The sequence below is a fragment of the Hakea prostrata genome, chromosome 9 (assembly GCF_041222555.1).
Source record: "Hakea prostrata isolate BN-2017 chromosome 9, UWA_Hpros_2, whole genome shotgun sequence".
Taxonomy (NCBI): Eukaryota; Viridiplantae; Streptophyta; class Magnoliopsida; order Proteales; family Proteaceae; genus Hakea; species Hakea prostrata.
The window spans coordinates 5,252,107-5,267,700 of record NC_142608.1 but is presented as its reverse complement, the minus strand read 5'-3'; the positions used below and the strand labels follow the sequence as shown (position 1 = coordinate 5,267,700).

General features: G+C 38.7%; 1 protein-coding gene across 1 annotated transcript; it reads left to right on the top strand.

Moving 5' to 3' along the window:
* Window positions 1-1,145: 1,145 nt before the first annotated feature.
* LOC149004229 (RNI-like superfamily protein) lies at window positions 1,146-15,347 on the top strand. Its single transcript, XM_089168198.1, has 6 exons — window positions 1,146-1,360; window positions 1,972-2,099; window positions 2,612-2,781; window positions 3,666-3,743; window positions 13,234-13,378; window positions 14,083-15,347. The coding sequence occupies exons 1-6, from the start codon at window positions 1,231-1,233 to the stop codon at window positions 14,524-14,526; spliced, it is 1,095 nt and encodes a 364-aa protein (XP_089024324.1). The 5' UTR covers window positions 1,146-1,230; the 3' UTR covers window positions 14,527-15,347.
* The last annotated feature ends 247 nt before the right edge of the window (window positions 15,348-15,594 follow it).

Here is a 15,594-nt window from a genome sequence, read left to right as displayed (position 1 = left end):
CAAAATGATTTGGGACAGTAATAGTGATTGAAATTCTCAGTCTAAGACTACACACAAATTACAAGAGAGAACTCTTGAATGCCAAGAAACTACAAGGCCTTCCTCTTCACCTCAGAGATCATCGGAGAGAATTCTTCACATATGGGATGAGGTGTGGCAATGCAAAACTCTTCCAAAGATTAAAACATTTATTTGGAGGGCATGTAAGGAAGGATTGGCTTGGATTTGAATGCTAGAGGAGTTAAACTTCATCCAAGATGCAATGCTTGTGACAAGATGGATGAAACACGCATTTTGAATAAATGAATATGGATAAATGGATTGATTATTGGAACCAATTTAAGCGATTGGGTGAGGAGGAGGCAGATTGACTCAAGAGCTTGTGTTCCTTCATGGTATGGCTATTATGGAGAGTAAGAAATGCTATAGTGAAAGAGAAAAGAAGAGGGGAAACGAGAGAGTTATTGAATAAATTAACAGAGCTCATGCCGAATTATGGGAGTCAATCAAGCAACCGACAGAAGCAAGAGCAAGTAGACCAAGACAAACTCATGTAGCCATTGTAACAACACCTCCTTATATCCCTACATTGTCAGGTTTTTTGAGATTACATTTTAATAGTGTTCTGGATAATCATGCCCCCATGCAAGCATATACTTTATCTATCATTCAAGATATAGATGTGCTAGCTACTAATTATTGGGTTTTAAAGTCCATTATGTCCCTAGAAAATTTAATACTATTGTTGATTTCTTAGCAAGGAAGATATTCTCGGTAGAGTTTGAAGAATGGCCTTGTTCCGATGGGTGGTTATTAGGGGAAAACATCATTTGTTGTACACTGTTCTCTAATGTACACAACAGTGTACTTTTATACCAAATCACAGGCTATGAAAGCAAAGAAATTATAAAACTTTTAATGCATTGCAATGCAGAGGATTTTTTGGGTTATTAGAGCCATGCTCGGCCATGTCTTTGACTCTTAATGAATAAATTGGTTCATTAGAAAATAATAATAATAATAATAATAATAATAATAATAATAATAATAATAATAATAATAATAATAATAATAATAATAAATAAATAAATAAATAAATAAAAAGTCCATCAGACCTTAAAAATTAAAATGTTGAAAAACGAAAACAGAATTCCGTTTCATCCATCCGCGGTTCCCCCTCCTTCTCCTTCCTTCTTTCCTTCTACACCTTCTCACGCTCTAGACGATTGGATGGAAGAAGCAACACCCGCCGCCTTTACAAAGTCATCAAAGAGTCTGGATCATAAAGATGAAGCCGAATTCAAATTTTATCCGCAGAAGCTGAATCATAGTGAGGAATTCAAATTCCCTCGAACCTATAGTAAGTATTGCGGAACCAATCTATATAGCTCTCCTCTTCTTAATTTCTGCATTCCAAATGGAAGAGAATATTAATTACAATTTGTTACTGGTGGGAGCTCAATTTGATATTGGGAGTTCGTTTCGCTTTCATCTATCTGTATTTCGAATCAATTTATCTTTCAAGTTTGTGAACATCTTAACTCCGACTTTTTGATCGTGTTGGCTGTCTCCTTGGCTGTCTCCTGCCCCAATCCCCTTTTGTCTGCTCAAATTTTGATTCGATTGTTATTTATTGCTTTTGCAATTAGTAGCTGAACTGACGGGTTTGTATCTCTGTCTGAAACCTAACTTATCACCATCTTCGCTTATCTATCTTAGGATGACCTGTTTCTGACATATGTAGGCATTTGATATGAATTTTGTAGAATTACCATATTTTTCAGTGGAAAAAAAAGAAAGAAAGATCAGACATTCCCCACTATCGAACTATTTCCTTAGTGTTACTTGAAAAAAGTGTATTCACGGATAATGCTACAAGCACCTAGATTAGAATTGCCAACAAAAGCGACCTGTCTTTTTGAGTAACTTACTCCACTGCCTATACTAACGTGCTGAGCATGCTCAATGCAGGATTACCTCTTGAGAAAGCTAAACCTCGAAGTTTAGTTAGTCTATGTATTGGGGTTCTCGGAGGTCATCTTGAAGATGTCATACCAGACCTCGGTGAGATTGCTGCATGCTTTCCTCCGCATGTTAAGGTACCGGTTGCAAACTCTCATTTTGGGTTTGGATTTTAGTCATCAAGTCCTATTCTCTTTGTATATTGATCTCATGGTGTTTATGGAGTTTGTGCTTACATTCACATTTGAATTGGAATTTTTTTTACAAGCTACAACATAAGATGGGTCAGTTTGCTGTTTGGGGTTGTTGTGTCTGTGAACATATCAACACATATTGCATGTCTTTCCATGGGAAATGCCTGAAGTTCTTTTTCTCTAGCCTAGCTACCAGATTTAAGTCAACCATCTTATAGGTGTTGCTTGCATATTTCCCCTGTTACACAACTTCGCAATATCCAAAGGATGTAGGTGGCTGCCCTGCAAGTACTTCTAGTTTAAGTTGTGATGATTACTATTAACAGCTTCTTGTGATCAGGAATCCTCAAGTCAGACAAATGCGTGTGTGTATTACGGGGTGGGGAGGTTGCAATGTAAATTATAGTGTCTTATTTAAATGTTTTGAGCTTATAACCTTGAACATTTTTTCCCAGATGATAATGGCAGCAATCGCTAGGAGGCGGAAGTTGCTCAATGATGATGTCCTCATTTCATTGGCTGAAAGTTCCTGGGACATCCTAGATGTCTCTGGATCTGATGTTTCTGATTATGGACTTGCAAAAGTGGCCGAACGATGTAAATCTCTGCGAGCTGTGGATATTAGGTGAGTTGGCTGCTCTTTAGTTCCTTAGTTCCTTTTAAAGCTAGGGAGAATCTAAAATAACCTGGTACCATTGGATTATCTGTACCCATAGAATAGATATGAAGAGGTGTGTCCTACCTTCAAGTGAGTCTTATCTTGGTATATGTTATAATTCGATAACAGTTTTAATAAATCCAGTTTCCTTTACACTCCCCACCTTGCCCCTCCTTCCTCCCCCCCCTGGGAGGGAGAAAAAAAAAGGAAAAAAAGGAAACCCAACAACGCCCCACCCTCCAACCCAAAAAAGAAAGTGTCTACAGAATCAGTAGGCTCAGTCATGTTGAGTAGCAGAGCCTGCATAGTGGGAGGAAGCTCCATTGGTTTTCCTCTAGTAATAGTTTTCCCTAAATAGGGAGTTGAGAATACTGGATATGACCCAATCCAGTATGAGCTTAGCCCTTTAATCCTTGCTGAGGTGGGGATTTTGTTTTGGTAGATTTTAGGTCAACTCCAAATGAAAAGGCAAGTGATTTTCATGTGAACCTGCCAAACCTGAAATTGAGATGTTACCCTTTTTATTACCTGTTAATTAGATTTCCTTCCTTTTGTTCCTTTCTAATGTCTATCCCTCTTGTGCAAACCATGCGCAATCCATTCATTAAATGTTTTGTAGTTGGCCTGGTATCTCTTTTTTTAGGTTGTATTTGTGTTAACCGATCTCAACCTCCTAAGAAAAAAGTTGCGTTCAGGTTGTGTTGTTCTGTGTGTACTCACTACTCATCTTGACATAGCCTGAGATCAACCCAGCTTGAATGGTTACCGTCCCTCTGTGTGTTGTGTGTGCCCGTCTGGCTATTATATGAACATCTTGTAATTTCTGATCTATGGAACTGGTTTTTGTGCAGCCAGTGCAGCAAAATTACTCCGCTGGGTGTTTCAGAGCTTGTGCAACATTGCCATGAAATGGAGATATTAAGATGTGGGTATGCTTTCATACTCGAAGTTAATTTTCATGAATCTATGTTTACATATTTGGTAATGTTATCTTTAGATTTCCTTGGTCAAAACCTACTAGAACCATTACTGACAGCTACTGAACCCTGGATGGAGGAAGACTAGGCAGGTCTATTAGATTCTCAACCTCATGTACTTGAAGAGTTGAAGGTATTAAGCATGAAAGTGACAAATGAATGCAGGTATGTGGCTGGCTGAATCAATTTAAAAATGGTCCAGTTGACCTTGTAATCCGGAGAAAGCTGAGCTCCTTCCCTGGGTGAATTAATTAGTCAATAATTGCTCCAGCATTTCACCTTCATTTGGTGAAGGCCTACAGGGGCTTTAAAGGAGAAGATGAAAGAGTAAAAGAAAAACATTCTTCTGAAGGCCCAGGTATGAGTCCAGTTTATTTTATAAGGTCCATGGAGAGGGTGGGGCTTAGGGACAATGGGAGTCTGGTGGGGTGGGAAAGGAGCTTCTCTGTGACTTTCATGTGTTAGAAATCAAGCTCTTAATAACCTAAAGAGTAGCTGAATTAATGAAGAGATCAGAGAAGAAGAAAAGAGGAGAAGAGCCAGCAGCAGGAGCCTGCGCTTCTAGATAGAACTCCTAGAATCACAAGCGGTCTAATTTATAAAATTCAAAGTCCAAAGTACAACTTGAGAGACAAGTATTTTGTCCTCTAAAAAAGGAAATAAAATACAACTACTCAAAATTTGGCACAAACAGAAAGATCAAAAAAGGAAAGTATGAAATTAGAAACAAACTAGAAAATAAAAACTATGTAATCTCACTCTCCCAAAACTTGTGCACCAAGAATCTTCTCAACAAATGGAAACGATGCAACTCAAACACCCAACCAGCTGTCCTAAGGCTTGCTCACCAAGGCAGCAGCCTTGGACCTTGTGCACTAAGCCTGCGCAAATCTTAACACTCCCCTTTAAGCTGGAGTATACAAGTCTCACATGCCCAATTTGTAACAAATAGACCGAAAACTAGGCTTGAATGGTGCTTTAGTGAACTAGTCAGCTAGTTGATCAGCATAACCCACAAAGGGAGGCTCGATAATTTTCTTTTTATCACATCATGAACAAAGTGACAGTCCACCTCTATATGCTTCGTCCTCTCATGGAACACTGGGTTGCTGGCAATATAAGTAGCAGCCTGAACATCTTTAGAGGGGTAGGGATTAGAATAGCTATCTCCTCCAACAATGAACGAAGCCACATCAACTCAGCAGTCGTGTGAACCATAGCTCTATGCTCTGCTTCAACACTAGATCGAGCAACAGTGGATTCCTTTTTCCTCTTCCAAGTCACAAGATTCTCACCAAGTAAGGTACAATAACCTGTAATAAACTGACGATCAGCTGCAGATGTTGTCCAATGTGCATTAGAAAAGGCAACCAACTTCATACTCCTATTTGATTGATAAATAAGCCCTTTACTAGGAGCACTCATGAGATACTAAAGTACTCTCATCGTATCCTAATGGGCCTTTTTAGGAGACTCTGCATAAATTGACTTAACACACCTACAAAATAGGAAATATTAGGATGAGTAACCGTGAGATAATTAAGCTTTCCAATAAGACTCCTATAGCAATGGACATCGTTTAACAAGTCACCATCATTTAGCCCAAATTTTAGTTGAGGATCCATGGGAATGTCAGTAGATTTAAAGGCAAGCATTCCAGTTTCTATCAAAACTCAAAAGATCCAAAACATATTTTCTTTGTGACAAACTAACTCCTTCCTTACTATGAATTACCTCGATTCCCAGGAAATATTGTAGGTTACCTTAGTCTTTGGTTTGGAAATATTTCTGTAAGTGTGCCTTGACTGCATTGATGGCCCCAACATCAATGTTTAAAAGAATAATATTATCAAAGTAAACTGCCATAATGACTACACTGTCACCTTGTTGTCTAACAAAAATAGAATGGTCAAAATAACACTCCGGCGTCTTGTTAAATTTCTCAAACCAAGCCCGTAGAGACTGTTTGAGTCCATAAATTGCTTTAGGGCCTGTTTGGTTACATGAGTCTGGAGATTTCAAATATCTAGAGATTTCAAATCTATAAATTTCAAATCTATGGAGTTATAATTTATAAAATTAGATGTTTGGTTGTGGAATGAAATCAGTGGATTCATCCTAAAAAACTATTTGATCGACGTGATTTTTGTGAATGTGCAAATGTATAGCTTTTTTGAAATCTCTGGATTTCACCCCTTACCCATAAATCTACTGGTTCACGTTTTTAGTGTAAAAAGATGAATCTCTAGATTTCATGAATCTGGAGATTTTTACAACCAAACGGGTATAATTCTCAGATTCATGAATCTAGAGATTTGAAATCTCTGGATTCATGTAACCAAACATGCCCTTATGTAGCTTACAAAGGCACTATCCTCTCCCTGAGCAACATACTCCGGAGGTTGCTCCATATAAAACTCTTTATTGAGATCACCATACAAAAAGGATTTTTGATATTGAGTTGAAAAAGAGACCAACCATAATTCACAGCTAAAGAAATTAACGTGGAGTGAATTGAGTCTGGCCATGGGAGAAAAAGTCTCAAAATAGTGCACACCATATGTTTGTATATAACCCTTGGCCACTAGATGAGCCTTGAGTTGTTCAACAACTATATGCACCCACTAATACTGGACCACATCTTTTCCAGGGGGTAAGTCTACCAAAGACAATGTATGACGAGATTGTAAAGCATCCATTTCCACATCCATAGCAGCTTTCCAATTAAAAATTTATGGGTTGGAACATGAATGGCAGATAAGGGAACATCAAGGTGATGAACGTTGGGGGTAGATGAATAACCAACACATAATTAAAAACAAGATAAACAATGTTAGAACGTAAAGTGCAAGTACAAATACCTTTCCTTAAGGCAATTGGTAAGTCATATGAAGTTGGAGTAGGGTCTCCTCTAAAAGAATTTGTTGGTGGAGAGGGTGAAGATGGAACTATTGTAGGACTGATATCAACCTCTGTCAGAGGAGAAACGCCAGTATTAGTAGGAGGAACTGTACTATCCACAATACGCTTTGCCAACTTACGCCTCTGCTAATAAACCTGTAGAGGGGCATTGTCGGTTGAAGGAACTAAAAATGGAATGGGAGGAGCATAATTAGAATAAGGTTTTCATTAGACAGAGATGGACTTGATACAAAGTGTTCTCAAAAGATGTCACATAAGCACTCACAAACTGTTTTCGATGAATAGGATCATAGCATCGAAAACCTTTTTGAGTACAGAAGTACTCAAAATATGCATTTAATAGACCGAGGAAAAAGTTGATCCATAGTATGGGGTATGTGAACAAAACAAACACAACTAAAAACTCTAGGGGGCATTAAAAACTGGTCTCCATTTGGAAAAACAATTGAAAACGGAGATTTGTCAGAAAGAAAAGCCATGTGCATTCAGTTAATCAAATGACCCCCAGTCAAAATAGTATCACAATAGTAACTTTGGGTACATTCATCTAAATTTAGAGAACTTGTGCAACCTCCAAGAGTTGACGATTCTTACGTTCAACGACTCCATTTTGTTGCGGAGTGAATGAACAACTAGTTTGATGAATCATCTTAAGAGAATCACAAAAGTTAGGTATATCATTTTGCACATATTCTAAAGCATTATTAGATCTAAAAATTTTAATGGGTAGAGGAAATTAAATATTTATTCATTAATACATTTTTTGAATATTGGTAAGAACTCAGTCCGATCCTTTAAAAGATACAACCATGTAAGACGGGAAAAATTGTTCACAAAAGTGACAAAATACCGAAAACCATGTCTATTACCAACTTTGTAAGGTCCTCAAGTATCGGAATGAACAAGAGAAAACAAAGACTACGAGGGATAGTGCGTGGAGGATAGGTGGTATGATGATGCTTCCCCAACTCACACACCTCGCAATTTAACCTAGACTCAGACTTCAAAAACGGAAAATAAAATTTTTAACCTAGATAAGCAAAGATGGCCTAAACAACATTGCCACTAAAAAGCATCTACACCATCATCAGAGAGAGCCGCAATTGGGGCAGCATAGTCTATATGGTAGAGTCCTTACGTTCACACTATCTTAATATCCTGAAAAACACAAGAATTATGAGAAGGTTACAAAACAGTTCAAGGCTTTATTTAACTGGCTAACATGTAATAAATTGAAAGAAAGTTAGCAACATGAAGGACAAATGACACAGTAAGGTAAGGTGTGGGAGAAACACTTCCAGAGCCTAGAATAAGTGTGGAAGTCTCATTAGCTATGACAACAGAATTGTTAGCAGTAAATTTAGAAAAAGAACTAAAAAGGGATGACTTGCTAGTCATATAGGAAGAAGCCCTAAATTGATGATCTAAGGGGTGGATGAAGAAGTAAGATTTGTTGTCTTTACCTGCATAAGAGAGAGAGTGGCAACAAAATTACCATTGGGTGTGGAAGCAGTGTTCTCAATATTTTGCATACGACAAAGATTTGGCTTACATCATCTCATAGAGTTGTACAAAGTTCCCCACAAGAAGATCCAAAAACACTATTGTTGGTTGTTACTGTTTCAATGCCACCATCAGATACGACCAAGGTCCGACATGTTGCTTGGTGTCGCCGTGTCGGTACTTGGCGACACAGGCGACACCGGCGATATTTCGGACAACTTTTAATCCTCCGGTTTTAGTGATATCGATGCTCCATACCATCTTCTCGATTCAGTTCTCACACCAAGCCTTTCACATCATTGGGCACTCCTGGATCTTCTCGGCCAAAATTAGGTAACGTCGAAGAGGCAAAGCGTGTCGGAGAGGCAAAGCGTGCGGGTGTGGGTGTGCTAGGGTTTACAACTGAAAGCCAATTTAGAGATTTGATCGTGAAAACCAGAAGAAACAAGTTCCTTTCAGATTTTTTGGGTCTATAGGAGTCAGAGATCTGCATCGCTCGCCATTTGGAGTTCTGAATGAGTTGCCATCACCAGCCTGGTAGCAAACGCTGCAAACCCCTTCTCACCCTTCAATTTCCCTTTTGAAACATTCAACTCCACCTTTGAATAAAGACAACGTTTCCAGAATACCTGAACAAACCGTAATGAGAATCTCTGCACACAGCCCAAACAAGCAAGCAATATGATTTCAATTGTTCCATTTTCTTTTCTTGATCGATTTCATCTCTTAACCAGAGGAACTGTTTGTCGTCGCCGATGGTGGTGGTGGTTGTAGGTGTTTCATAAAACCCTAAAAGTGTGGCAAGTCTCCGATTCGAAATGCTTGGAATTGATTAATTGTCATGATGACGCCGTCAACTCCATCGTTGCAAGTTTTGACTGTTTGGTCTTCACAGGCTCCACAGACTTTTCGATCGTCGCCGGTGGTGGTGGTGGTTGCAGGTGTTTCCTTGACTTTTCGATCGGTGGCGATATATTGCCGAGAAATCGGCGATATATCGCCGATAAATTATATATGTCGTGTCGCTCCCCAGCGACAGGTCGAAATATCGCCCCGTGTCGGCGATAGGAACCATGGATACGACATAATTAGCAAGTTGCTTGGTCCATTTTGGCTTCCCATGCTCAGCCCAACAAGCTTCTACCAAGTGTTTAGTTTTACCACAATGAGTACATAGACGAGATGCCTTATCATACTACTGAACACCATGACCACCAGAAGACCTACCTAACTCCCCCTGAACCATGGCCACAACCCACGACCCCTTCTGTGGGTAGTAGTAAAGTAGAACTCTCCTTCAGAACTATTTCTAGGAGAACTACTTTCAGGCAATGCAATCCGTTGAAGCCTAGAATATGCTTCATTGAGATTGGGGACATGCTTACTAGCTAACAAATGTCCTTTGATGACTTTTAGTTCTGTTCAATCTTGCAATAATCTCAGATACAAAAAACTCATTCTGCTATGCCTTAAGCTTCTCTATATCTGTATTGAGGGGCTAAAAAACATTCAACTCCTCCATCATGCCCTTGAAGGAATTGTAATAGTCCTGCAAAGATTTGTCAGCCTGTTGAAACTAAAATAACTTTTCATGGCTACTAGATGCATGACATATTTTTAGCCTGGGAATAGGTCTCTTGCAAATCATCCCATATTCCCTTGGTAGTCTTGTGAAACATAACATTGGCTGCTATGTCAGGATCCATGCTATTCCACATCCAAATTTTGATGATAACATTATTTTGGGTCCAACTAGAGTAGGATTTGTCAGTCTTGGTTGGATGTTCAGCCTCAATGAATTTAAGCTTACCATTTGCTAGGATATAAACACGAATAGCTTGGGACCAAAGCAAATAATTAAAACCACCTTTGAACTTGATGGAGGTAATATGAACATTCACATGATCTCCTTGAGGTCCATTAGATTCAGCAGTAGTTATGGTTGAATCACTGGTTGTTGAAGACATGATATTAGAGGTAGAGGTCACACAATCTGTAGTATAGAATCACGATCCAGCAGCCCAGAACTTGAATGAAGACAAAAAAGAAATTCTGCAGTGTAGAATCGAATGGGTAATTCTGCAGAACTGAAAGTAGAAAAATAAATCTGTAGAATGCATAAACAAAGGGCTAAAAGGATTCGATCAAGTTCTTGGAATATTTAAAGAGTAAAAGGTAGGGAAGATCAGTTCAAATTAACATCTGATCTATCAATAAATTAGTTGCAGCAGTAGGTGGCTGCACCAATGGAAACTAGAGCAATAAAAAAACTTCAGAAGAGAGCAATAGAGACAGCACTGTTTAGATTAAAAAAAAGCTCTGATACCATGTTAGAAATCAAGCTCTTAATAACCTAAACAGTGGCTGAATTGATGAAGATAACAAAAAAGGAGAAGAAAAGAGAAGAAACCAGCTGCAGGAGCCTGCGTAGGCAGTCTTATTTATAGAATTCAAAGTCTATAGTACAACTTGAGAGATAAGTATCCTTGTCCTCTGAAAAAGGAAATAAAAATACAACTTATGGACATAATATACTGACCCAAAATCTGTCTAAAATTGAAAGCACATAAAGGGAAATTATGAAATTGGGAAAAAAATAGAAAATAGAAACTATGCAATCTAACTCTCCCAAAACTGGTGCACCAATTCTTCTCCACAAATGGAAACAATGTACCAAGGCAAGGAGCCTAAGCCAGCTGTCCTAAGGCTTGCACACCAAGGCAGCAGCCTTTGACCTTGCGCACTAAGCCTGCACAAATCTCAACATCATGCTTAAAGAGTATCACATAGCCAAGTCAAATGAATTGTTTGATTGCAAGCTTGTCCAGGAGACATCTGATGGGTGGTTCTGATATTTTTAGTATTGTTTTTTCTTCCTTGTTCGTTAGAATGTGCTGAAATGATCCATTAATGCTGAGTGAGCATGTGGTGGATCCCGATTCATGGATTTAAATGATGCCACCTTGCTGTTGGAGGCTTGATCAAATGCAGATAAAACATCATAAATTAGCTTCCCTTGCTTTCCTCTCATCCCCTAGTTGAATTGTCTAGACTCTGGGCCCAGCCTTATCTTACCCTATACTATAGGAAGCTAAGGCAGCTCGAAACCATAATGTATGCATGACTGAATACTGCTAGGGGTTGAGATGAACAAATTAGAAAAATATTTAAGGACTAAGGCAGAGTTCCTTCTCTCATTTCAAGTTGTTCTAGCTTATGGGTGGGTTAACCAGAGACATCCAAGGTGAGGTTCCTTGGTAAATGATTTTGCCAGTGACATTGTTTTGGTGGATGAGACAAAAGCTGGGGTCAACCCCAAACTTGGATTATGGAAATCAACCTCAGAATTAAAAGGCTTCAAGACAAGTAGAATGATGATGGAGTATATGGTGTGTTAGTTTAGTTACTTTAGTAATGATGGGGGTGAATGTTGTATGCAGATTCCGAGAAGTGGTCAGTTTTAGGAATCTAGGATCAATCATTAAAAAGGAAGGTGATAAAGAAGGTGATGTCTCACTGAGAATTATAGTAGCATGGATTATAGTGTGTTCATCTGGAGTATCATGTTATCAATGGATTTCTTTGAAGTTTTAAGGAAAATTTTGCAGGATTGTCATAAGATCGTCTATGATGCATGGTGTGGAGTGTTGGGCAGTAAAAATGCATCATATAGAAAAGTTAAGTGTAGCAGAGATGAGGATATTAAACTTGAAATGGAGAATGAGTGCCACCAAGGAGGACAAAATAAGGAATGTACATATTAGAGCTGATCTGATCTGGACGTATCCCCTGATTCAAGATAAATTTTGAGAAAATTGTTGATATGCCATGGCCATTGTTAATGAAGGCCTTCAAATGCTCTAGTTCAAAAAAGTGACTTGACTCAGATTGGAGGTACCAAAAGAGTTAGGGCAACCTAAAATAGGAGAATCATGGAAAGATGTGCGCAGTCTAGTTCTTGTTTCAAGCTTGATGTTGAGTCGAGCTGCTTGGAGGGAATGAATCCATGTAGTTGGCTCCAATTAGTTTGAGTTACAGTTAAAGCTGTTCTGTTCCTCTTCTTTTTACTTCTATTAATGTTATCTTGTCTTTGCAAGGATATATGTAGCCAACCCCTCTTAGTTGGTAAGGCTGAGTTGTAGTTGGTGCATTGTATTAAATTTTCAGGATAGGGACAAAAAGGAGGGTTCCTTTTTTATGATAAGGGAAATGGCAAAATGTTTTATGACGGGGTTTCATTTTTTCAGCACGTTCTTATGGAAAATTGGTAAGAAGACTACCTTGATCACTTTATAGCCCTTGATCATCCTATATTTACGCTTCTGTAATGCTGAAGACAATGTAGGGAATGGCGGTCCTTGGATAAGCGTGGTCTACTTACTTGGTGTTGTTCTTTATAGACAAAATTAGCCAAAGTTTCAATGGTTAGTTTTAAAGTATAGGACGCCTGAAACCCCCTAATACATTTTAGGATTTAAAGTGTTCGAAGATTTATGTACCATTTTCCCTGGAGTTTTTTTCCTTCCAGAAAGAAAACTTCAACCCTTCCTCTCTTTGTTTCCTTTAGTTTTTTGAGTTAAGGCTCCTTGAACACTATGACAACTATCAAAAACTGCCTTGCTGCCAACTATGATTGGATCTCAAATGACGAAGCCAAAACAAAATAATAATAATGTTGTAGTATCAAACTAAAAGGAAAACACGCAAGAAAAAATAGGCACCAAGATGGTGTAAGGATTCAGTAATTGATAGCCAGTAGAAGCTTCAAGTAATCTCTCAAGCTGAACTTATTAACAAATATTATCTTCATGAAATCTTGGCATCTAGTGCAGATAATTCCCATTAGCTTGTGGAGTACATAGGCTATTACAATTATCTATCCCTATTAAATATTTCATATTATTCTTTATTTGTTCAGCTTTTGCTAAGATCCCACTTGGGCAATTAGGATGGGCTCTTGTGTTTTCACAAGGGTACAACTTCAAAGCAGGCTTTGATCTGTAATTCATTTTTGCAGAGGGAACCCAAGGAGTGAATCAACTGCACGCAGATGTTTGGGTATTTTGAAACCAGAACTGAATTCTTTAGAGGGAGAATCTTGGGAGGATCTTGATAGCATGGAGATCGCCAATGGTGCACAGTCACTGCGCTGGCTTGTATGGGTATGTTATCCTTCATATACACTTGCTATTCCCTTTTCTGCCTCCCTCTTGCAACTCTTGGGTGAAACCTTGTTTTGATATATTACCTTTCTTTGTAATGTTAAGGCATTTGTCTGGGCAAAACCAATGCTTAGTTATAGAAAGAACTCCACACCCCCCCCCCCCCCCCCCCCCTTTTCCTCTCTGAATTTGCTTAAATTCTGTTTTGGCACTTTTATGGATGCTCTGTCCAAATACATGGGATTCCTGAAGTGCGTTTGTGGCATATTGCCAAGTGTTCATTCCTTGCACTCATGTATGGTGGATACTCCTGTCAAAATCTTTTATGACTTGAACAAACTGGTTTTCAAATCTGAGGAGGCCAGTACCAGGTCTTTTCAGTTCCGCCACCAGTTAGGCTTTAGAATGTCGCTTATATGTTGAATTGCTAGCATATCCTCCCTAGATGCCATCCTGCTGAACTGAATATGCAGGTTGAGCAGTCATATACTTGTAAAGCTTTGTTTTCTTTTTTGGGGGGTAAAATTTTAAGCATAGTTAAAGTTAAGGGAGGAGGAAAGAGATATTAAAAGGGGATTAGAATTAGTTCCTCATATGCATACCAGCCAGAGGATTGAATCATCCACACAGCATTCATCATGATATGTGTCCTTTTTAGTCACCAGTCTGGCATTCTCATTGACTTCTTTCATTACTTTCTGTAGCCAAAAATCGATGACGACTCAAAGGAGAGCTTGGCCACTGAATGTCCACGCATAGTGGTGAATCCGAAGCCATCACCTTTTGGTCTCCGAGGTGTTGAAGTTCCTTTTGGAGCATTACCAGAAATTGCTTTGGATGATCCTGTAGTCAAGGACATCGATCCCAGGACTTGGGCAGCAACTTCTGCAGTTGCATCAAGTTTTATATTTCCATCTAGTTCTAGTTCTGTCTCCAGTGAAAATTCCAGATGTCCCAATCAAATGTCCATTGCTGAAAGGTTCAGGCTTGCATTTGTTGAGAGGGATGCCCGCTTAGCCCCAAAGAGAGCGAAGAATGTGAGACAGCATCGACGACGCGAGGACAAGGAGAGGATGACGAAGAGTGCTGATGCAAAGTCAATAATTTTGGCTTCCCAATTGAAAAAGTCCCTACACATTAGGAGCTGATGGCTGGATCCTTTGGACCTCTGTGATTTATCCTTAAAAGAAAGTGTTTCATGCCTTGTGCACAAGAAAGGTTCGTCTTGTAAAACTGTAACCTGAGAACCACAAAAGGTTCATTTTTCTTTGCATTGCTTTTGTATAGATAAAACAATAGTTTTTGTTGGATTGATACCCAAAAGATGGAGAGTATTGGGATCTCCTTGTACATTTGGCAAAGTTTTGCTGCTTAATTACTAAGGAAGAATGTTCCAAGACCAATAAATGTGATACCCTCTGTTAATTGCAGAAGGTTATAGCAGTTCTAAACCAAGGAGGCTCTGAAAGAAATTATTAATGTAAATCAAAATAATATAATTTTAGGCTTAACAACGACTTTTCGATTCGGCTTGAAATGTTTTCTTGCAATTATTGTGTTTAGATTACACTACAATTGCTCTAGTCTATCCATTAAGATCTCAAATTTTCAGATTTGTTTCTACTTTTTCATCCTGCAGGAAATTACATCGCTCAGCTGAGACTGAATATGAAAAAACAAATAAATAATAACAAAGTAGAAACAGTTAAATGATCACTTCACCAACATCATACCTGGTAACAACTGAAACCAAACAACCCAAACAAAAGAGGGCTAAGAACAAAACCAAATTCCAAAACTGTCTTATCAGGAAAACAATAATGTTCTGCAAGTACAGGGGTATTAACTTAGTTTACACGTAGTTTCTGTATCAGTTGACAAACCACACATCCTCTGGTTGTTCTTCCTTTGCAAGGTCCCTGATCTCTATACTTTTGCTTAACATTTCACTCAGAAAAACAATCCTCCAAAATAGAAGAGCCAAATATCTCATCGGTGGGGCTGGGTTGTGCAGTTGAAATATTCTCTCTAACCATTCTTCGTTAAACATGAAGAACTACTTTTCTGACAGCTACCTACAGAGAACTCAGCTGAACGCAGAAGACGCATGATTGAAATTTTACATTGCTCACTACTGCCTGGCCAGACTCCTGATGCCCCCATGACCAAAATATGTCAACTCCACCTGCAAATGCATTCCAAATCCAAATATCAAT